The sequence below is a fragment of the Magallana gigas genome, chromosome 5, assembly GCF_963853765.1.
Source record: "Magallana gigas chromosome 5, xbMagGiga1.1, whole genome shotgun sequence".
Classification (NCBI taxonomy): Eukaryota; Metazoa; Mollusca; class Bivalvia; order Ostreida; family Ostreidae; genus Magallana; species Magallana gigas.
The window spans coordinates 21,372,260-21,395,685 of record NC_088857.1 but is presented as its reverse complement, the minus strand read 5'-3'; the positions used below and the strand labels follow the sequence as shown (position 1 = coordinate 21,395,685).

Here is a 23,426-nt window from a genome sequence, read left to right as displayed (position 1 = left end):
TAAATATAAGATATTTTACAATATTAAATATTTTTTTTCGGAAATAAATATTCTGTGATATTTTATTTTTAATATTTGTGCCCTTTTTTACCTTCGTGTTCTGAAGAGCTAAGCGTTATAATTTGGTGTTTTCAGCTCTGGTTGGTGATATTTAACCTATATACCATTGTTATTTTGGATGTAAAATCTTTGTAACTTGAATTAGGTTAACATTGTGAAACAGAACAATGGCAATGAATGCATCCGATCAGATTTTAGTTAAATTTATTTTTTTTTCTTTTCAAAAATAGATGCAGCAACAATGAGTGAGTGTTGCAAAATGGAAACAGCATCAACTCCATCAGAAATGCCGCCTCCTCAGACGAAGGATGTCATAAAAAATGGCAAAGGTAAATATCCGATTAAATTAATTATGCTTATATCTTTGTCTTTAGTATTTTTACATTTTAGATTATCAATACCTTCATGCAGTTTTGTTTCATGGATATATCTAATTCTATTGAATGTCATGAGCAGTTTGAGTTTTTCCATGATTTTTGCCTAAGAACATATAACATTGATTCATTGTGTTTGTTATGTTTTTGTCATACTTTTTTATATGCTCCAATCAAAGACAAAGACTTGCTTTAACTACATGCATAAATAATATTTAAAACCTTCAAAGCTAGTGAGAAGCACATGTATTTTTATGGCAACAGTCCTTCGATTTGTGTTTTATGCATTGTAAAAGTTATGTATTTTGTCTTTTTAGCTGTTGTTGAGATCTTGGATTCTGACTCGGAGAGTGATGACCCCATATACAAATTTAAATTTGACATAGAAGATCTTATCACATCTACCCTGAATGAGTTTGGGGGCCCTGAGAGGGATGAAGAATCTCCACAAATGACAGAGACTTTAAATGATCTCAATGGGCAGATTAAAGGAATTGAGAGTAAGCTTTTATTACAGAACACCTTGAAATTACCAAAAGAAGTTTATTTTAAATGATTTCAAAATTGGTCTTTAATTATATAGTACTTATGAAAATACATGTACCACTTCTATATGTATTAATTTCTATGTGACAGGAAAACAGAAAGAAATTGAGAAGATCTTCAGCAATTGTGAGGAAAGATTAAGAGTTTATCAACAGGAGTTGGAGGAGGCAGACAAGGAAGAAATGTAAGCATACATAAAAAAAAAGATACGACAGGCTTGAAAGGAGTCTGTAATGTGAGAAAATTGAAAAAATTCAGAGAGAATGAAAAAGGGGAGGGGGGGTCTGTACCTTAGCCCCATTTGTTTGAAGCTTTCCTTTATATATATGGCAATTTAAGAGAAATCTCTTTTCAATGTTTACGATAAAGAATCAATTTAAGAACCCGTGCAGAATTTCTATCATATAATTGATTGGGTAAGTTAGATCATGTTCATTATGATTTGGTTATTTACTGGTAAGTTATCCTCTCAATATTACCTATAAATGCTGACTTACTGTTTTTAAGGATGCTTTGCAACATACTACAAGTGTGTTACTTATAACTATGTATTACGTTAAGCACCCTTTTCATGATTGCCTTGCTGTAAGCTTTAATATATTACTAGCATCACTCCAGACAACTTTTTCTTCCTCCCTAGAAATGAAGAATCGAGGTTGAGGTAAATTAAGACATGCTCCTTGAATTCCCTCTGAGAATGCATACCACTAATGTGTTTTCTCTTCTTGCTTTGAGAAAAAAAATACAGTAATTGAATTGGTCAACTATGAATGTTAAAACTGACGTGCTTGAGTCTAACAATTGCTATGAGCAATGAGGTATCATTAAAATAATTTGTAATTTTTTTCTCAATTAAAAAAAAAACTGCATGTGAATATATATTTTCTTTCTTCTAAACTCTGGTTATCTCAAGTAATTTGGAAGACAAAAATTCTTGTGTTTTGAATATCTTTGACCCCCCTTGCCCCAAATTGATCTAATTGCCTCTGATTTTGTTTTCTATACAGGGTTTAAGCATACTTATAGTTTTTCTGTTTATCTATCCTTATACAGCATGGGATTCTTGGCATGTGTTAGGAGAACGAAAAATAAAATAGAAATCAATATTAATATTTGATTACAAACTTTAGGATAAAAATGAATTTAGAGTCAAACCTTTTGACTTCACTGTTGCTGAATTATTGCCGAGTTGTTGTTGTTGAATTAGAAGAATGAACTTGTGTGTTGTTAGGTTGAAAGAAGTGACTGCTGAATTAGAAGCGAAAGAGGCAGCAGAGGCCAATGCTAAGGCTGAGGAGACAGACTCTGATGATGATGTTCAAATTATTGCTTCTTCTTTTGATGCTGAAGTTGCAGCCAAAAATCAAAGGTAACACCTTTTATTGAAGAAGTATACGTGGGAAAATTAATATCTAAAATTATTGTTAGATGAATAGTTAGTTGAAAATGACCTTGATTTGTTGGTAGAGATAAAGTACTTGTTTTAAGTGCTTTAAAGCCTGCTATACACTTACGTGTATTACAAAATGTGTCTTCTTCAAATTGCTCAGTTTTAGTGTAAAAATGCATCGAAAAATGTGGAAAAAAGTAGTAAAATATTTTTCACACCCCTTCCCACATACACCCAAAAGGAGTTTATATTTAAAGCCAGTTTGAATATTTTTGAATGTTTAACACTCATTGTTGATAACTACCTTTTTTTGTTCTTTCTTAGACTTCAGGTTTTAAAAATTCCACCGATTGCTCAAGCCGGCAGCACATCACCCACCCTGGCCAATCTGAGGCAAGCTTTAGCAGGGGCTATCAACAATTCCATCAATCAACAACAAGGCACTTCTCCACAGGTTATAGCTAATTCAACTCTGTAGTTAAAGTCGCATATAACATTCTCCATCTTATTACGTCACTGTTTACTGAATATTTGATTGTCATAGGCGATCACTGTCAACTATCCTTTATTTTGTGTGTGACAAAAGTTTGACATTACGTATATTTCTTGCTGCCAATTACTTCTTTGATGTTATAAACACGATCAATTTTTTTTTTATAGACATAATTATACGATGTCATTATCAGTTAAAAAGCACATCTTCTTCTTTAAAATTAATCTAAAGCAAGACATTGTAGGAGAATAATATATTTTGCAGAATGCTAATTTTTTAACTAACAATTTTTTTGTTAAATCATATTAAGCACTTTGTTATCTCATGGTTTCTGATACCTCCATGATGATGAAATTTAAAGTATTTTTTCTTCCAGCCTTCATCAAGTTCATCAAGCAAAACCTCTACTGTACTGTCAAGTGCCCAAACTAAGCAAGCATATCTGCAGATGGCATTGTAAGTTTGAACCATAGCATGTCTACTTTATATATGCCAAATATAAAAACCCATTAAATGATAAGTATTATGGATATTTTGTTACCTTAGAGAAGAATTGAAAAATGTTTTCCCCAAAAATTGATACATTTTATGCAAATGCAAGCAGACGTAATAGTCTGATGAAAATGTAAAATCATTGCAGTTCAAGAACTTTATTACATGTACATCTGTATACTGTATATATGATATGATTTTCTCAATTTGATTTTAGCAAGTGGTAGTTACAATGCAGTTGATCTTCTCTCTTTTACAAATGGCACTGATCAATATTTTTTTGACAGGGAAATCAAAATTGGAAGCAAGATTCTCGGGAAGAAGCATAATGATATCTGGTACAGGGGTACAGTGGTAGATATGTCCAATGACGTGCAAGTAGCAGAGGTAAATACTGCCTTAGAATCTTCCAGTGTTTCATATTGATATCAAGTCATGCTTAATACATGTACTATTAATTAGAGGCCACTGTAGCTGTAACATATGATCATGCAAGTAATTGCCAAGAAATCTTCACAGAGAACTTACACAGTCAAGTTTGATGGGAAAGGAAGAAAGACATTGCCAGCCTTAAACTGTGCCTTCAAAGATTCGCTGACAAAACCCGTGTCGGTGGGGACCAGAGTGGTTGGTGAGTTTGTTTGCTGCGAGCCTTATTTATACTTGCACTGTAGTAATATTCTTTGCTTAAAGATTTTATGTACCAGGTACTTAATGATAAAGTGAAATTCTTCAGCTCTTTACAAAGACGAGGAGTCCATGGCATCATTTTATGCTGGAATTGTAGCCGAGACCCCAAACCAAAGAAATGCCTACAGGTGAACTGTTGAATCAGTCAATGAGTACATTTGGCAGTTGCAAAAATTCTTGATGAAATGTCTTTTAATGATGTGAAATTATGCAGTCATAATGTATGCTGTAAACATTTTTGTTTAATGGACATACATGTAAGATGCAATACCTGATCAATAGTGGTTAAAATCAACATTCAATTGAAAAATGAAAAAGTTTCCAAAATACAAGATTTAAATTTTTGTTTAAAGTTACTATTGAGATTCCTTTTTTAGCACAGAACAGACATAAAGTGTAAAAATTTTGTGTGATAATGTGTATGACAATAATTCTAGGTATCTGATTTTCTTTGATGATGGATATGCACAGTATTCACGGTCAGATGACATCCATAAAGTGCTGGATCAAAGTAAGTTGAGACAGATTTTTTTATTAACAAATATTTATTAAAAAATGCACAACAAAATGAAGAGAGTAATTTAATAAAGAGTATTTTTAATTTGTGTTCCAGGTACGAATGTTTGGGATGACATTCATCAGGATTCTCAGGAATTTATCAAAGACTATCTCAAACAATACCCAGAGGTACATGTTGGTTTGAACTCAAACATAACATTTTGTAATTTATAAAAGCTTGATACTCAAATTATACATGTATATTGGTGATAGAGTAAACAACTTGGAAACATTGAATGCAATGCAATTGTTTTTTATTGCAGAGACCAATGGTGAGACTAAACAAAGGTCAGACTGTTAGGACAGAGTGGAATGGGAAGTGGTGAGTGTCATAGTAAAACATGGAGATTACAATGCTGTAAAATGTATGGTGCTTCTTCAGAAGATTGTAGTACGGTAAATGCTTGAGACAATGGGTTACAATGTGTAAAATCCTCCAGCAGTTAATTGCAGTATTGTAAAAGCTCATAGTAATTCTAGGATACTGTAATCTTATGATTTTTGAGAGGGTACATTTGTTGGTGGTATGACCGTTTAACATCCTCAAAATTGATATTTTACATGATATTAGAAACTGAACTAAAGGTAGAAAAAAAAAAGATGTCCAAAAAAACATTCATGTGACTGTTGCTAATGCAATTAGACTATTAGTGTCTTTGGAATTTTCATTGAATCATGAGGTGATTTAGCCTACAAGGGAGTAGAAACACTGGGTTCATCAATTTATTGTAACATGGTACCATATTTTATCTATATCTTTTCATATGTCCCAAAATTTGCAAAAATGGGCAAAATATGTAACTTTTTTTAAGTGCATCAGCCCACTTTTGCATGTCAAAAAGTTTCTATGGAAAAAAATGATCATCAGGAAATTAACTGGATCTACAGAACTCTTTGTACACAGTTTTATGCCTATGTTGCCAGGTGGACTGCTAAGGTGGAAGAGGTGGATTCAAGCTTGGCAAAAATGTTTTTCCTGGCAGACAAGCGGATTGAGTGGATCTATCGCGGATCAACCAGACTGGAGCCCTTGTTCACTGCTCTGGTCAGTAAATCTAAACGTACCAATATAATATACTAGCTGAAACATGAAGTCATGTTAAAAGAAGTGTTTGTTGTGAATATACATGTACATCCTATTTAATTGTGGGAGACTCTTTTTTCAAATTTTGTTTAATAAACTTTTATTGATATTTTAGTGTGAGTAACAAATTGGACTGAACATGTTATAAATCAAAATTTCTTGCAATGTCACATTTAGCTAGAAAATATATTTTTGAATAAACTTTTACCTATATAACTATTTTTATTATTGCTGATTCATGAATATCTGATTTTCAGTCAAATGCTAACAAAGCAACAGGAAAAATGAGGCGGACAAACTTGCCTGCGGGTAAAAAACATGTTGTGGAATATACCAGAGGAAATTCAGAAGATAGCAACTCGCAGGGTTCACAGGGCTCACAGAACTCATCAACTGGTGAGTCATCACTTCATTGATTGGTTATTGATACCAGATTCATGGAACTTGATTCATTCTTTCAACCATCTACAACCAAATTTTTCTTTTGTATTCTCAATAAAATTGTCTCTTGTTTGTTAATATACTAATTGTCAATATATAATCACTGAATCCAACAAAATAAAAAAACAATAATATGCTCATAATTTTTGGTCAATATGCATTACACTGAAGGCTTTGATGGCATTTTATTTCATTTGCTTTATCTGCATTACAGACCTCTCACAAACTACATATGTATTACTTTACAATGAAAGGATTTGTATACAAAGTTTACTGAATATTTTACAGGACCAAAGGTAGTCAAGCCCCAGAAGAGCACGGTACCAGTTCCCTCCTTTCAGTCCTCTGTGTCCAGACCCGCCTCCAGTACCGCGGTCCCGGGGAAAAAGAGGTCAGTGGCCAGAAAGAGCACCACCGGATCCAACCAATCAAATCAGTCGATTGTCTCCTCCAGTCCAATGTCAGAGGGGGAACTCCAGATGTCCAAATGGGAGGCACCATGGCTGAAAAAGAGGCAACCAGCCACCAACACCAATGCAGGGACTAAAAAATCAAGGGGTAAGGGACAAGTGGAGATTGTTTAGAGTTAACAAGAGACGTGAAGATTTAATTGTCTTAAACTTGATGGGTACATGGAACAATTTTAAGATATAAAAGGATTCTTGGTATTTAGGTTAAATTCATGTACATAGCCATACTTGTACCATACATATTGGTTTTAGACTTTTTACTCACTTCTATATATCCATGGTTTTTGAAATAAGAATGTCCGAGATAATGTTTGTACTAGAGTTATCATTTACCAGAAGGAAATTCTTTATTCCATGGACTTCCTTCTTTAGCACTACTGAAACTTCAACAATCAATGTTTTTGAAAACTTGTTTATTTTTGACAGTCTAAAAGAATAATGTTTCTGCAAAGTTGATTCTTTTTTAAGAAGTTTGACTTGCAGGTGCCTGTGCATGTACCAGTACATGTACACACTGGTACTTGTAGTTATCAACTGAAACTTATTTTCAAAATTGGATAATTAGTATGTGTATGTTGTTTTGTTGTTGCTGTTAGAGGTGTACTCGGCCAGCAGCATCAGCAGTAACAAGGCAGGGACAGACATGGCCAGTGTCCTACAGGAGAGGCTGTCCAAGGTAGCCAAGGATGAAGTGCCAGGTAAGAAAATCTCTACTTGTCCCTTCAGATCTTCTGAATGCTTAACATTCTATATGAAATATAAACAATTTGTCATTCTATATTCACTAGTGCTGTGTAGAGTAGATGTTTGTGATATTTTAGAACATTTGCCCCTAATATTCCATTATTTAAAATGTGAATGTTTTTATTTAACTGTCATTGTGTATATGCACACTCTAATGACCCAAGAGGTCACACTATATGTCATTTGTTCGCTGTACTAAGAAAACTGCTTTTTCCGTCACAATATATATAGTTTATCTATAACATATCTAGACAGTAGACTGTAGCTCATTGTCATCACTATGCATGTGCCATCTTCTCCCAGAAATATATGTAATAAAAGATAATGGATATAAAACAGCGATCGCTGTTGCATATCACACTTATTATATGTTTTATTTAATTTACACAAAAATTCCCACAAATACATGTAGAGTATAGAGGACCGCATTAAATATAATAACCATTTGATATAATAGTTCAGTTTAATATAATAGTTTTTTACAACACAAAATTATTTCTTAATAAATTATTGTGTATTGGTTAATACATTAGTAAAAAAAAAAGGTGCAGTGTATATATTGTTTTAACTTAGTTAGATATGATGTTAAAAAAATCAAGTCTTGCACAGCAGATTTCAGATAATTCTTCTCTACAGAAAAATTGAATTAGAGGGCATGTACTATTAGAACTTTTAAGTGTACTGTGTTTGTAGCATCTTTAATGCAGCGATCCTTTCCAAACTTTTGCCTTAGCTGTTGATGTTTATTGTTACATGTACATGTATGTGTGTAATAGGGGGAGCAAAAGATTCATGTAATCATAAAGGTAACACAATTAGATTGAAATAATTTATTTTCAGTTTGTTTGATTTGCCAAATAGCAAATATTTGTTTCCCTCTTATTCTTTTTTTTTTTTATATATATAGAGAACTTTTCTATAATTATATAGACATTTTGTAGATTCTTAGCTTGTTTAGTTGTTTGCTTTCATTGGGAAAGATATAGTGGTGTCGGAAGAATTCTACTGCATGATGGAGAGAGAGAGAGAGAGAGCACAATCTCCATAATGAAGTGCTATTTGTTATCAAATTCATTTGATTCAAGATGAAAGTTAACAATGTATGTTAAATCCATGTCAAAAATATTTTCAGCTGTTTATAATTTAAAATTTACATTTGATGTTATATTCTTCATTAAAATGCATTGAAGGTTTAAAACATTCAGTGTCCAATAACACAGTCTAAATCTTGTCATGGCGCATGAATACATACTAGGAACTACATACATTTGGAACACGTCCAAGATATACCTAGATTCAATATAAAAAATAGAAAATCTGAATACATGCTAAGTGTAGTCTGCTACCTGCATTATCAATAATTAGGAATATAAGTGTAGTGAAAATAGAGGAGGATTCCATAGCAAATTTTCATCTCAACTTAGATATGGACATTCAAAAAATGGTCGACTCAGATAATGATACAACGTCGAAAACCCATGTCCATCTCGCATACACTTACTAAACCCATTGTTGGCAGCCAATGGCCTGTCTTACATAGGCTTCAGTAAGCATATTTGAGACTGATTGCTGGTTTACTCTATGATAATGATACCGATTCACTGCTCCTTAAAGGGGCAGTGTCATGATTTTGGTCAAAATATATTTTTTCATTTTTTAATGTTTTCAATGCTTTAGTGAGACATTTCTAATAGTCAGCCAACATATTAGTAACAGTTGTTGAGTTATAAGCAAAATGCAGAGCTCAGGCTCAGGCTGTTGTTTTGTTTACATTTTGAATGTTGAAAAGAAAATTCCAGGTTTAGACTGAAAGTGAATGTGACAAATGCTGTCAACTGTTTATTGATGTTCAAAACAAATCAACAGATTCAGCTTGAAAAAGAAATTTAATCAGCATATTGAACCAATGTAAACAAAAACAAGGCACAAGCCTTGTTTACATAACTAAGAATTGTGAACTCTGTATCTTGCTTACTTGTATAACTCAATGACTGACACTTAAATTTTGGTAAATCATTAAATATGCATAACCAAAGCATTGTAAACAATAAAAATAGAAAAAATAGAATTTTACGAAAATCATGACCATGCCCCTTTAATATAACAGGGAGCCAAAACGCAGTATTTGACCGAAATCAACTAAAACCAAAAGAAGCGGATTTCTGGGACCAGCCACAAGCAGAGGTATGAAGGAAATTCACTATTCATGTGAATGTCTTACTTAGAGTAACATATTAATTGTAGTTGCATATTAAAAATTCAAAATTGAACTGAAATAATAAGGGAAAAAGGATTAAAATTTTTATTTTGTAATCAAAATATTTTTTTTAAAAACATTAATTCTTTAACTACATAAAAAAAATATCAAATGTTATACCAGATTCTTACACAACCCACATTTTTCACAGATATTAAAAACTGTAACAAACAAGGAAATGGAGAAACTCTTCGACTCTAAACAATCAAAGACAACAAAAAGAAATACAACATGGGGAATGAAGATTTTTCAAGGTAAATGTGTTTGCTGCAAATTGTACATTTGTTAAGAAAAAAAATCCTTTAAGAGTCAAGATTTGTTGCACTGATAATGCAGTCAAACACAAGAATCCAAAAGTTAATCTAATGTCAGTCTCTAAAACACAACTTGCTCTTTTTAGATTGGAACATGGAGGTCTTTGGTGCTACATTAGACATGCAAACAGTAGATGTGTCAACCCTTGCCGATCATCTCTCGCGTTTCTATTGTGAAGCCAGACCCAAAGGAAAACTTGATGACGGAGATGATGATGGAGATGATGATGATAATGATGATGATGAGCCTTTGTACCACAATAACACTCTGGTCAATATCAGAGGAGCTATAAATCGCCATCTTGCTGACATTCCGAGAAACGTAGATATCGTCCGGGACAAGGAGTTTCGGACGGCTAATGGAGTTTTATTTGGTGTATTTAAAGAGCGAAAACGACTTGGTCTGTCAAAACCAACAAGACACAAGGAGATTATTGAGATACGTGATCTGCAGAAAATTTACGAGTACCTCCAAGGTGCCCGATCATCACCAGTGGTCCTGCGCCATGCTGTTTGGTATTTTCTGTCCATCCATTTTGTTACTAGAGGGGTAGATTTCCACCATCTGTTGAATTTTGACAGCTTTGTCTTCTGCACTGATGAAACTGGTCAGTATGCTGCATTACAGCATGAAACGCTGGAAGAAAATGATCAAGGAGGAATAGATGCACATGACAGTTGTTCAAGCGAGAGAATGTATGCAACTGGCGATGAAAAATGCTGTCCTGTTTATCTGCTTAAGTTACTATTAACAAAAACCGATCAAAATGCTACAAATCTGTTTAACAAATATGTAAGAGATAGAATTCTTAACCCTGGGATTTGGTTTTCAGCAAGACCCCTACACAAACGCACTTTCAGCAAGTTTATCGGGGAGATTTGCGCTGCTGCTGGTGTGGAGCATAAATACACACCCCAATGTTTACGAGTTACTGCAAGAACTTACCTTAACTTACCCAAGTTTGAGGCAAGACATTTATTGTTCATGTCAAACCACAGGAATGAGAGTTCACTGAAGACAGATAACAGATCACTCTCCTCCCACCAAAAGAAGTGTATTAGTTCAACCCTTTCTTCAATGGCGCCTGCTTCATCATCGTCTCCCTCGACAATTGTATACGTAGCTATTCCATCGTCGCTGACCAGTTTCACTAGCTTACCATCACACACCCATAAAAACCAACTTGAGAACTCGCCATCCCCATCGCCACATGGAACCCAGAGTCTCATTTCCTCATCAACTCCCACAGCTTTAGATTTCATTCCGTCTTCTTCCATACCAGCAACTAGATGTGTTGATATGAACAAGCAGAGGATCGATCTCTTTGCTCCAAATTGTAATAATGCCAACTTCAGCAAACTGTTTATTTCACTTTCAATGAATAAACACAGCAACTGTTTTCAAAAGACAACTGTAAATCTCATGAGTTTTTGAGTTTTTTTACTCTTTCATAAAGTGTTATTCTCTTTGCTCAAATTAGCTTTAAAATTTTAAAAATTTTCCTCTTTTGTAAATGAAAAGACAATTTAACACTTTCAAAAAAAGATTTTTTCTTTGCAATATTCATGAGCATGATTCTTTGGCTCTTCCTTCTACTGTATATATGACAACGGTTATGAAAGTTATGAATGTCAAATTAAGACGTTTGTATATAAACATTTATAAAACAGAAAATTAAGAATTAATATAAATGTAAGCATTGATTCCTTATTTTTGGAAATGGTTGGTTCAATAACACACCAGGCTGTACTGACAAAATACCATACCTTGCTAATGTGCAGTATTCATTTTTTTTTGCAAAGCCTGGTATGTTATAAAACAGACGATACTCAAAAATAGGGATAATTCTAAATATACACTACCTAGTACGATTTATGTGCTTACTTTGTTTTTGTAGTGCAATTTTTTTGTAAAAATATAAATTATGCTTGAATTTTTAACTCAGCTTTAAGAAAGTGAATTAATTAAATGGTACTTGAAATTTTAGATGAGGAGTCACTAGGTGAAAGGTTGGACTCTGTTATATCTGTCAAAGATCACCAGGCCAGGAAAATCTTCTGTGAGTACTGTGTATTGTGTATCTCTCTTTTCATTATGATTTAAAGCAGTATCAAAGATCAACATCTTTTTGGTAGATTTTAACTGTATGATATACTTGAATATTGATGCTTATTTCACATGTACTCTGGGAAAATCCCTTTTTTTTTTCAATTGAAAAAATTTACTGAAATGTGTGGATTGTTAATGAATGTAAAAAATGTTTATCAAATGTGTCTTTGGGATAAAAAAAAATTCCGGAATCATTTTAGTTTGTGTGGGTCAATTTTCCATAGTTGTCAGTTTTTCAAAGGTTAAAACAAAATCCATGTAGTATGTACCGTAGATTGAAGCACCACAAGTACTAATTGTCACATGGTGTGTACTTTATCAGTTGACCATGTGTGTGGACCAAGTTGTCTCCTGGAGGATGACCCTGTCAAGTACAAAGGAACCAACCCCCTCCTGATCCCCCTACTGTGTGGCTGGGAAAGGTCTGTGTTATTTAAAACTGTTACATGTAGAATGATATTAAATGGATAATCAAAGTACTGCAATCAAGCACATCTTTAGAATTTTACAGTAATTGAATGAACAAGAGTCAACAATGCATTGGTAGCAGCGAACAGTTTTGATATGAATCGAACTGATACACGTGTAATTTGTTCATTAAATCATATTAATGGTAATACAATTCATTCATTAATGTTCCATACAACAGTTAAAAAATTTATGAAGGGATGGTAAAAAAAATGCAGCAGTGAGTAAAATTTTCTAAAAGCTTCCTTTTTATTTATTTCCATATTTACTTTTTATAGGCATGTATGTAAGATTAAACCAGCGTACAAAAGGGCTGTGCTTTACCGTGCTCCATGTGCCCGGCGCCTGCGCTCTATGGGGGAGGTGGAACTGTTCCTGGCGCTGACTGACAGTAACTTGCCCATTGATCTCTTCTGCTTCGACCCACAGCTTCACGTCCACAAAGAGTTTGTACCAGTCAAGGTAGAGGACCAGTTAAATTTAATGTCACATTAGCAATTTTGATTTGATTGTGGATCTGATGATTTTTACAACAATGTAACTGCAATATATACCGGGTATTTATTCAATCATTAAAGACTTGTCAGTTTGGGTTCATGCACTGCTTTGTTTAACAGAAAAAAATACTCATGTGAATTCATGTACATATATATTATTATTAAGACTTTAGGTAATAAGACAAATATCACTGATGTCCTCCCAATACATCATTCTATAGCATATTTCTGAGAATTCAAGTCCTTTTCCCTGAATATGATTTTGTTTTGCTGTAGACCTTTTGCGACATTAAAGACTTGTCGTATGGTAAGGAGAATGTGCCTATATCCTGTGTGAATGCCATTGACCGGTCCTATCCTGACTACGTAGAATACTCCAACGTCCGCATCCCAACCAAGGGAGTCCAACTCAACCTGGACCCTGACTTCCTGGCATGCTGTGACTGCACGGACAACTGCAGGGTGGGTCATCTCAGAGAGAGAGAGAGAGAGAGAGAGAGAGAGAGAGAGAGAGAGAGAGAGAGAGAGAGAGAGAGAGCATTTTAAAGAAGTTTTATAAAACTTTGTAGTTTTTCCCTATCTGGACAGCTTTGAAATATAAAGTAGAAAATTTTGAAACATAAATGTACTTAAAGTTCTGTAGAAACTGTAAATTTAAAATGACCAATTTATGATTTATTTTTATGCATACTGTAAAGAAATATTAAAGAGGACTGTAAAGAAAAAGTACCGGTAATTACCGGTAGGATACTGAGAATTATTACTTGTATACAAGTTGCTGCATATCAATCCTTGTTTTGTGAATTTCAGGATAAATCCAAGTGTGCTTGTCAACAAATGACCGTGGATTCCACTGCAGTAGCAGGAGGGAGAATAAATCCTGAGGCAGGTTACAGCCACCGGCGACTCCAAGAACCCATCAGGACGGGGTAAGTAGAGAACTGTTGTGATATAGTGAGATAGGGATTTGTAGTGATAGAGGAAGATAGGGATCTGTAGTGATAGAGGAAGATAGGGAAATGTAGTGATAGAGGAAGATAGGGAAATGTAGTGATAGAGGAAGATAGGGAAATGTAGTGATAGAGGAAGATAGAGAAATGTAGGGATAGAGGAAGATAGAGATATGTAGTGATATAGTTAGATAAAGAAGTACAGAGTAAGATAGAAATCTATAGTGATAGAATGCTAAACACTCTATAATAAGGTAAGATAGACTACCAAAAATAATGCATGTAGAGAGAGTCCATTCCTGCAGGGTAGGTAAGAGAGGGCTAACATATGGCTGATTGACAAAAATAATGATAGAAATCTGACATCAAAAGAAAATTATCAGAAATAGTAAGAAACTTAATGGTGTTTGAAATCTTATTGTTTCAGCATCTACGAGTGTAACTCCAAGTGCCGCTGTGACAAGCGCTGTGTCAACAGAGTGGCCCAGAATCCTCTGGCGGTCAGGCTCCAGGTGTTCAAGACAGAGAAAAGGTCAGTGCTTCCTCAGGCTTGGCAAGATGTTAGTATGTCACACTGCTCCAGTGTGTTGTGTTCTGAAGGCTTCCATGCATGATAAATTGTGTCTTCAATAGATTTGATTGTCAGTACATACATGTATGTTTGATATGACTTTTGGACATGAGGTATGGTAATTAATAAAAATACACATACTTGTGAGAGAAGTACAATTGAAATCAATGAAGTGGAAAACTTCCAAGATATCTTCATTGACACATTATCGTTTTTCACTCAGAAAAATTTACAGGAACGAAAACCAATTTTTTAAGGAGATTTATAATGGGGAACCTTTACATCTTTTCTCCATTCGGAAGAGTGAATACCTCACACAATTTTTCAATGTTTCTACTAAGTACTTTCATTTCTTAAACAATGGAAAATCCCTATTTCAAAGAGAAAGTCTTGGTATTTTTTCATACTTTTGAATTAACATTGTTAGAATCAAGAGGTATTTATAACTTTAGAACAATTTTTAAAAATAATCGGTGTAAATAAATTGGGACACACTATAGGTTCCTACGATTGTTTTTATGGGTACCGAGTAAATCCATTGTATTTGTCCTTCTCTCTTTACCCTCTTACCAAAATATGATGATTTCTCAGAAATTTGTTTCAATATTGAGAATTGATTTATACAGAGGATGGGGTTTGCGGTGTTTGGATGACATTCCAGCAGGAGGGTTTATCTGTATCTACGCAGGACAGCTGTTGACAGAGCAGGGAGCCAACACGGTAAGTACAGTATGGCTGTCTTAAAAAAAGCTTACAAAACTTTTACCATTATCAGTGAATCACAAGCATATCACCATTATCAGTAGTTTCATTTCAACATCGTCAGTTGTCACACACATACATATCTTAGCTATAAACTCCTATGTTATGTCACATATCATAGTGATGATCTATTACTGTGGCATCATTAAAATTTGTCGGGACCAATTTTTGTGGATTGCTTAAATCCTAGAGGTTCGTGGGGACGTTATTTCGTGTATTCTCTTATACTTACAAAAGGAAATCAGACTTTAATACACTAATTTATTAATTCTTGGAGTATCTCAATTCGTGGAAAAGAGATACCCATGAATTCCACAAAAATTGAGCCACCACAAAATCTAATGATTCCACAGTATACCAAATGTCACAGGGATCAACTACCTTTAAATCAAATAAATTCTTGGGGTTCAATTTTTGTGGATTATTAGTATTTTGCTTGTTTGTGGGGATGTAATTAAGTGGATGCTTTGGTTTTAAGTTTCAGTAAGAAAACTCTCTTTTTCAAAATTTGTTTTTGTCAAGGAGGTGGGGGAGGACTACCCACGAATGCCAGAAAAATTGAGCCACCACAAATTCAAATGATCCCACAGTACTATGTCATATATTATTGTGAAGCATGATTTGAGACTCACTGTATCCATTTGTTAGCTTCCATTTAAAATACATAAAAGAAAGAACAAAAATTATATACAACCTCAAGTAATTTTATTTTTCTGCTTTAAGTGAGTATTTATCCTTAATACTTTAGAACATTATATCTTTAGTTGTTTAAGTGACCATTAAAAACTATATAAAGCAATTTTTTATTTGATATTTTTAGCAGTTGCGATGAAGCTCCAGTCGTGTTTTGGATTGATTTTCTCAATGAGTAATCTCCTATCAGTTAATAATGTTTGTATTAACAGGACGGTCAGCAGTACGGGGACGAGTACCTGGCCGAGCTAGACTACATGGAGGTGGTGGAGGGGTTGAAAGAGGGATACGAGAGTAACGTGGACCAGGACGAAGGCCTGGGGGACAACAGCGAATACGAGGAGGAGGACGAAGAGGAGGAGAGCGAGGAGGAACGCAATTACAGTGACTCAGACAGGTTAGGGGACTTATCTTAATGTAGGAAACCAATTGTAGAAGTAAAGAGGTATAAGGATTTTTTGATGTGTAACCAAAGCATATACATGTAATGCCTTTATTAGGGTTTAAATGCTGGTCCTCTAGTGTACAAATCCAGCACTCTACCTAGGAATTCTATATTCAATGTATCTGACTCTACCACTGATGTTTTTAAACTGAGCATTCATTTTAATGGGTAGTTAGCAGTGATAATTAGAGAAAATGACTTCACACACTTACGCTTTGAATAAATCTACCTTAAGTGGGATATTGCATTGCTGTAATTTCCAAAATGGAGTAATTTACACAGAACATGTGTGTCTTGAAGACCTAACCCAATGTAATGTACTAAATGTAATTTTTTTTAATATTTGCAGCAGCAGAATTTAAAACCAGCTTCTCTGGATAACTTGTACATGTATATGTTTCTCTTTCTTAGTGATTTTGAAGGGAAGATGAGAAGTTCTGAGACTCCAGATAATCCTCACCACACAAGGTTAGTTTGACTGCTATGAAGTTGCATGGTTTATGCTTTTGCATATTAATTATTATATATTTGTTATTTTTGAAATCAACAAAAAATTAGGGGGGGAATTTAACAGCAATTTTAATATCTTTTTCCTAAATTCCAACAGTGAAATGAGGACACTAAGGTAATAGTCTGAACTTTTTGAGCTTCATGAAATAAGCTGTATCTTTGAGACGCCAACATTCACAAGATTTTGCTTTGTTAGCTTTTTGTATATGCTTATAATCTAGAAAGAGTGGTTTCCTTCATCATTTGCTCTCATAAAGTACCTGTACCACAGATCAAATTTTTGATAAATTGTTGCTTTTTAAAAAATCTATCAATACATGTATGTTTATCAATTTCTGAAAAAATTGAAAACAAATATAATACTTGGAATTATATTGTTAGATGTTTACAATAGACAGAGTAAGTTGTCTCCCTGTAATTTAGAATTGTAATAGTACTGTTATTTGCTATCATTCTCATGTAGATGAGGAAAAAAATATTTTATTCCATATTTTAAATACTTTTGACAGTTATAATTACATGTATAACCAAATTTTTATGTGTTCCCAGAATTTTCTGGTAATTAATGAAAATCAACCAATACATTAATACATGTAATTAATTGGTAACACTATCAATAATTTGCTGTTTCACTCTGCAATGACAAAAGATTTCCTATGGCTTTTTGCTTTCTTTCCGCTTGAGCTTTTTTTCCAACTGTAAAGTAAAAAATTATGTACAAAGCAAATCTATTTGAGCACTTCATTTTTAGCGAACAATGTTGATAATATTTTGTGCAATGGCTCCTGGAAAGGATACTGGATCCAGTAGTTTTCATTATGTCTATATTTGGATTTATCATAATTTGTTTGGTTTGAACTAATTTTAGTTTAATTAAACACTCTATGGTATTTCATTTCACTTTATGATATGCATTGGTATAACATTCATGCGCAGATCCAGAAAATTTTTCATCGCAGCGATGGTTATTTGAGTGTTGCAAGGGGGAAGGGTTCCAAGACATTTTTTGGTAATCTTATAATGTAATTTAAAGAAATTTGAATTTTGCAGGGGGGTTTGGGTTGGAACCCCCTGACCCCCACTCTAGATTCGCACATGCTTTTTGATGATAATTCAGTAAACATTTCATTAGTCACACTTTTATTCCAAAACTATTCAACTTTATATTAAGTATGAATTTAGCTGATAGTCTACAAACTTCCAAATACAATTTTATCCTACTGGCCAAAATAAATTATAGCATACCAGTAATTATATAAATTGATTGTTTTCAATCTTTATGATAATGAAAGCTATGGTACAGTATATATGCTTTGTATTGTTTTAAAATTTATATTAAAGAAAATGAATAGTTTGATCAGGTTTTCAAATGTGTTTACAAACTTTTATGCAATTATGATGTTTATTGTAGGAGAAAAAAAGTAGCCACAACAGGGTATCAAGAAATTCTGTATTGTTTAAATATTGTTTCAATTCATTTATGTGTTGTTTAAAGTTTTGTTGTCAGAGAATTCAGTTTTGTTACATGATTATGATTTAATAATGCAGTCTTTTTTTAAAGTAACATTAAATATGGTAGTCAAAAATTTTAAAATTTATGTGTAACATATTGAATATGGTAGTCAAAATTTTTAAAATTTATGTGTAAGATTGAATATGGTAGTGAAAAATTTTAAAATTTATGTGTAACATTGAATATGTTAGTCAAATTTTTTAAATTTATGTATAGTGTTACAATTTAAAAGAATCCACTGTTTTATTTTTTTTATGCATTTGTAAGAATTTCATCAAACATGATATTTTATCCCTGAATGTAATTAATACAAAATTGGAAAAATCTTAAAAAGATTACTACAATCTTTAACAGCTAGCCTTAGGCTAGAATTTCATTCAGATATCTTGAGTTTTCCAATCATCCTTACTATCAAATCAACTAAGAAATGATTGGGACTTTAATGTTCTTTACTTGTTGCTATGCTAAATTTTCTTGGGAACTGATTTCAACATTTATGTTTTGTTATTTTACTATTCTTCCGATAACATGTTTCTTGTTTGATGACATTGTTGCGTCATCGAGAAAGGAGTTTTATTTGCTTTGATTGATTTGCATGCAGGCTTCAAAAACTATTATAAATCCACATCAAAAATATAATGTTTGAAATTCACTGAGACCACATGGTTATCGTACCTTAAAAGAGAATAATCGTGTCACCTACATCAATCAATTTATTTTCAAGAAACTTTTAAAATTTGTAAAAACTAGAAGGGGTAATTAAAGAAATCTGATCCCCAAATGAAGGAAACATTTAGTAAGAAAACACATTGCAGCTTAGAAGAGGTATTTTTTTTTTAATTTTAGGTAACAGGTTCAGTTTTACAAATGCTTGATGGTGACTGCATTGTCAGGTTTTAAAACTTTAAACAAATGCATAGCCATTAACAGCATAATATAATGGAGAAAAAAAACACAAGACATTATGGGTTAGGATGCGGTCTCATCGAATAAAACAGGCTAAATAAATAAAAAAATAGTTGTGCATGTGTGTTATGATGGTTGAGTTGTTGTTACTTTGTGATTTAATGATAAAAACAAAACATCTAGCCATGGTTTTCTTTTTTTTTTCCAAACCAGAACAAGAACCAGAAAACAAGAGGGAAATAGCATGGCAGCTAAAGAGGGAACCAAGAAAGAGGCTTGTAAACTGGTTCTCAGGCGGGACTCCTCCAGGTCCACAGACCATGAAGAATGGTGAATCTTACAAATTCCATATTTAGAAATTTTGGTTTTGTGCAGATTAGGTTGGAATTTCTCAAAAGAAATCCAAAAGCATTTGTAATTAAGGAGAAATGGAACACTTCTATTTTGTGACATACATGTACATTCATCTATTTATAAATTACTATTTGTACCACAATCTTGTGGTGTAACAGAAATCAGTGGGTGAAAGAGTTTGCTTGTGATCTTGTCATGAGCTAAGAACTGTTGGGTTTTTTTTTTGGTCAATATTTTACTAGTTTTTTTTAATGCTTTTAATGACCAAAAAGGGGGATTTATAAAAAAATTAATTCAGATCTGTGATAATGTTTTGAAGTTACTGATATACTCTCTGTACTCTCTTTAATATTTACATTAAAAAGTGTCCCACACCACCTTTAATCTAGTTGTATTCACGAGTCAATGAATATCATTTGGTAAATGAGATACGATTTCCTATGGTACATGTATTATGTAGGTCTGTCAAACTGGGAGCCCCTACTTCAGGTGATAATTCTATGAATATGAATGACGTAATCCTAATCGACGATGAAGAAGACGAGATCAGCCAGGATCAGAAGCCTGATCCGACCAAGTTGGAGAAGATGGCTTCCAATGACTCCCTGGACTCGGATTCTCTTCCGGATTTGGATGCAGACTCATCCATTCAGTCAAAAAGTACAATCGTAAAGGCAGCACCAGCTATCCCTGGTATGTTGAACAATCTTAAACTGTTGTGCCTCTCATGAATTTCATATAAAATTTAATGATTTTGTGAAATATCAGGTGATTGATCTTTTGATGAAATTTTGTAAAATTGGCTGTGTTTTAGTCAAGGAGAAAAGAATGTTTAATCAAATTTTAGTTTCTGAAGTTGTCTCTGATTTGTTATCTTATCTTCTCTCCAGCAGTTGATCCGACATGTCCTAAAATTACTCAAAAATTTACTGGTAAGTTCTGTGTTTAAAACTCTTTAAATTTGATACTTTTTAGAGGGAGCATTTTATGAAAACTACTTAATAGTATTTTTAATGGCGCAGTTGATTTATTAAATCAATTAATAGGGTAAACCATTTATTACTTGTTTTACATAATGTTTTATGAAAGGACATGTACATGAAGTTGTATCAAAATAACTTTTGTTTCAATACATTCATTCAGCTCGACGAAGTACCACTTCTCGATTCAAGAACTTGCCAGATCCAAAGCGTAAACTAGGATCAGAGGAACATAGGATTCAGGAGCATGGAGGTAGGCAGTTTACAGTTTACGGATTTAAATAATAATTATGATACTCATTGGGATGTGTAATCTACATGTATCTCCTGTACGAGGACGAAAGGGAGATGGGGCACCATTCTATTAAGAGATGGATTCATAATCTGTAGATTACCGTATTAAATTTTACATACAGATATCCCATTCTTCAAGAGAAGAGGATCTGAGAATATTTATTTAATAAAAATTTGTCTCATTCACATGTGCAGATATTCCCTATTTCAAGAGGTGACGATCTAAGAATATTTATTTCATGATTTGTTTCATTTAAATATGAAGTGTAAGATAGGTGGAGACATGTTTTGCAGATTTATGATAGCACATTAGTGTTAAATTTTACAAATTAGGTGTATCCCTGATAGAAGAAATGGGTGGCAATGTATTTTTTCTGATCATGTCTGATGGTTACAGGATAGAAGCCTGAATATTTATTTGAGTGTCAGATTTACATATGCAAATGCATTATACCAGTCTTCAGAAGGATTTTTATTCTTTTGTATGGTTGTGATACTGTAGCTTCCTTTTTACCAGAGTACTTTTATTCCGCTGTTTTGTATCAAATCGTGAAAATATTAAATTGCCAGTACCAATTTTTGTTATAATTTCTGGATTTTTGTTAAAATTTTATATAATTCAATTAAAAGCGAGATTTTAAAATCCACCCAATTGCTTCTTCTGATTTTATGCAGATATTAATTCGCGAATTTTAATTATGAATTAACAGTATGTTAAACTATTAATGTTGGTTTTGCAGAGGAAGAAGAGGTTCGAAGAGGGACAAGGACCTACTTTCAGGATGGCCAGGCCTGCTACATCATGGATGCCAAATCACAGGGAAACATCGGAAGATACCTCAATGTAAGTTATATTCCTAACACCACCGTTTTACTGTAAATTCCTTACTTTACGCGAGTACTTAATATCGTGATTCCATCGTTTTGTATCAAATTGCAAGAATATCAAATCGCGATCACCAATATTTTGTCATCATTTCATATTGTTCAAAAGTGTCTGAAAAATTAAAGCGAGCTTTATAAATCCGTGAGGGTTTCTTCTCTAGACTTAACGCAAATTATATTCCTCGCATTTAATTAGAAATCTACATTATTCAAACGTGCATGTAATTACAATTTCAGAGTTTTATACCTATCGATTGGATGTTAAAAGTTACCCATGATTCACGTTGTTCGATTGCAGTAAAATACGCTTATCGCTAACACGTTTATAATGAATTGAGGCGTATAGCAAAGTGATTAATTTTCAATCCATGTGGGTTTTTAACATATTTTGAAGATAATGGATATAGCAGTTACGTTTGGAATGAAGCAAAATTGCCCGTCCCGGGTATTTTGTTATAAGTGTGTTTTACTGTATAATGTTTTGAGGAGGTAATTTTGTTAATTTCTTTCTAGATACATGCATCCAACTTGTGCATTACATGCATGCCATGACCTGAGAAATGTTAAAATTGTTGGATTTTTAGTTTGTTTTCAGAATAATAATTTATTATAAATTAAATGAAACAGGGCTAATTCTGTTAATGTTTTCCTTTTTTCAGCATAGCTGTAATCCTAATGTCTTTGTACAGAATGTGTTTGTTGATACACATGATCTCCGGTTTCCATGGGTCGCTTTCTTTACCTTACAGTAAGTCTTCTCAGCCATGTATATTTATACAGGAATTTAATTTTAATTTTATTTTCACAATATGAATAGAACAAATGATAAAAACTATTTTAAAAAATTTCATGAGAATACAGAAAATAGTAATGAAATTGTAATCTTAAGAAGAATTTTCCAGTTGGGGCTCAAACCCCCTGACTTCCCCTCTCACAACAATGCATGCCTTGGGTATAAATTGATCTCCCCATAAATATTGATAAGTATTATTACCAATACTTGCATTATAATTTATTTCGAAAATTGACTACTTGTATATCCTAAAAAACCTACACATTTTCTTAAAAGAAGCTGTATGGTTTTGTTTGAGGAGTAGTGGACTCTGAGTTTTGTGTTGTAGGTATGTGCGGGCAGGCACAGAACTGACCTGGGACTATAACTACGAGGTGGGCAGCGTCGCCGGCAAGGTCCTCTACTGCTATTGTGGGTCCTCAGAATGCAGGGGCAGACTATTATAACATAAATTCTCATTACATGTAAAATGTATTTCAATTTTTTTCATGTAACTAATTATACAACAATTTTTTTTTTATTAAACTTTATATGTTATACTCTTCTCTGGGTTTTTTTTTTTATGTCGGAGGGTTAAAAATAATTAGGTCATAATGTAGATCAGTGTGTGGGTCAGTGATTAAATTTGTATATGACCTATCCGAAAATGGAAACAATTAAATGATTTTATAATTTTATAAGATCCATATTTCAAATGTAAATGTGGACGGATAGAATGTAAACATATATGCATTTATTTTCTTCCTCCAAAAACAGAAGATTGGGTACATACTTTATGCTTT

At 33.2% G+C, this 23,426-nt stretch overlaps 1 protein-coding gene across 8 annotated transcripts; it reads left to right on the top strand.

The window, feature by feature from the left end:
* The first annotated feature begins 70 nt into the window (after positions 1-70).
* LOC105332598 (histone-lysine N-methyltransferase SETDB1-B) lies at positions 71-23,186 on the top strand. 8 transcript variants are annotated; one of them, XM_066083514.1, is made up of 39 exons: positions 71-140; positions 291-389; positions 752-934; positions 1,071-1,164; positions 1,621-1,641; positions 2,212-2,349; positions 2,695-2,824; positions 3,240-3,319; positions 3,643-3,742; positions 3,875-3,986; positions 4,092-4,173; positions 4,483-4,556; positions 4,659-4,732; positions 4,867-4,925; positions 5,528-5,648; positions 5,945-6,083; positions 6,417-6,686; positions 7,195-7,296; positions 9,450-9,526; positions 9,751-9,853; positions 10,000-11,250; positions 11,902-11,973; positions 12,346-12,445; positions 12,770-12,953; positions 13,265-13,450; positions 13,799-13,917; positions 14,366-14,470; positions 15,136-15,229; positions 16,177-16,361; positions 16,821-16,877; positions 17,017-17,034; positions 18,331-18,354; positions 19,552-19,668; positions 20,153-20,385; positions 20,583-20,624; positions 20,836-20,925; positions 21,707-21,810; positions 22,511-22,599; positions 22,973-23,186. In XM_066083514.1, the coding sequence occupies exons 2-39, from the start codon at positions 302-304 to the stop codon at positions 23,088-23,090; spliced, it is 5,235 nt and encodes a 1,744-aa protein (XP_065939586.1). In that variant the 5' UTR covers positions 71-140; positions 291-301; the 3' UTR covers positions 23,091-23,186. The 8 variants fall into 8 exon arrangements, with proteins under 8 accessions (XP_065939586.1, XP_065939587.1, XP_065939589.1 ...); XM_066083515.1 differs by having other exon boundaries at positions 20,586-20,624; positions 22,973-23,127; XM_066083517.1 differs by lacking the exon at positions 1,621-1,641.
* Positions 23,187-23,426: the final 240 nt, after the last annotated feature.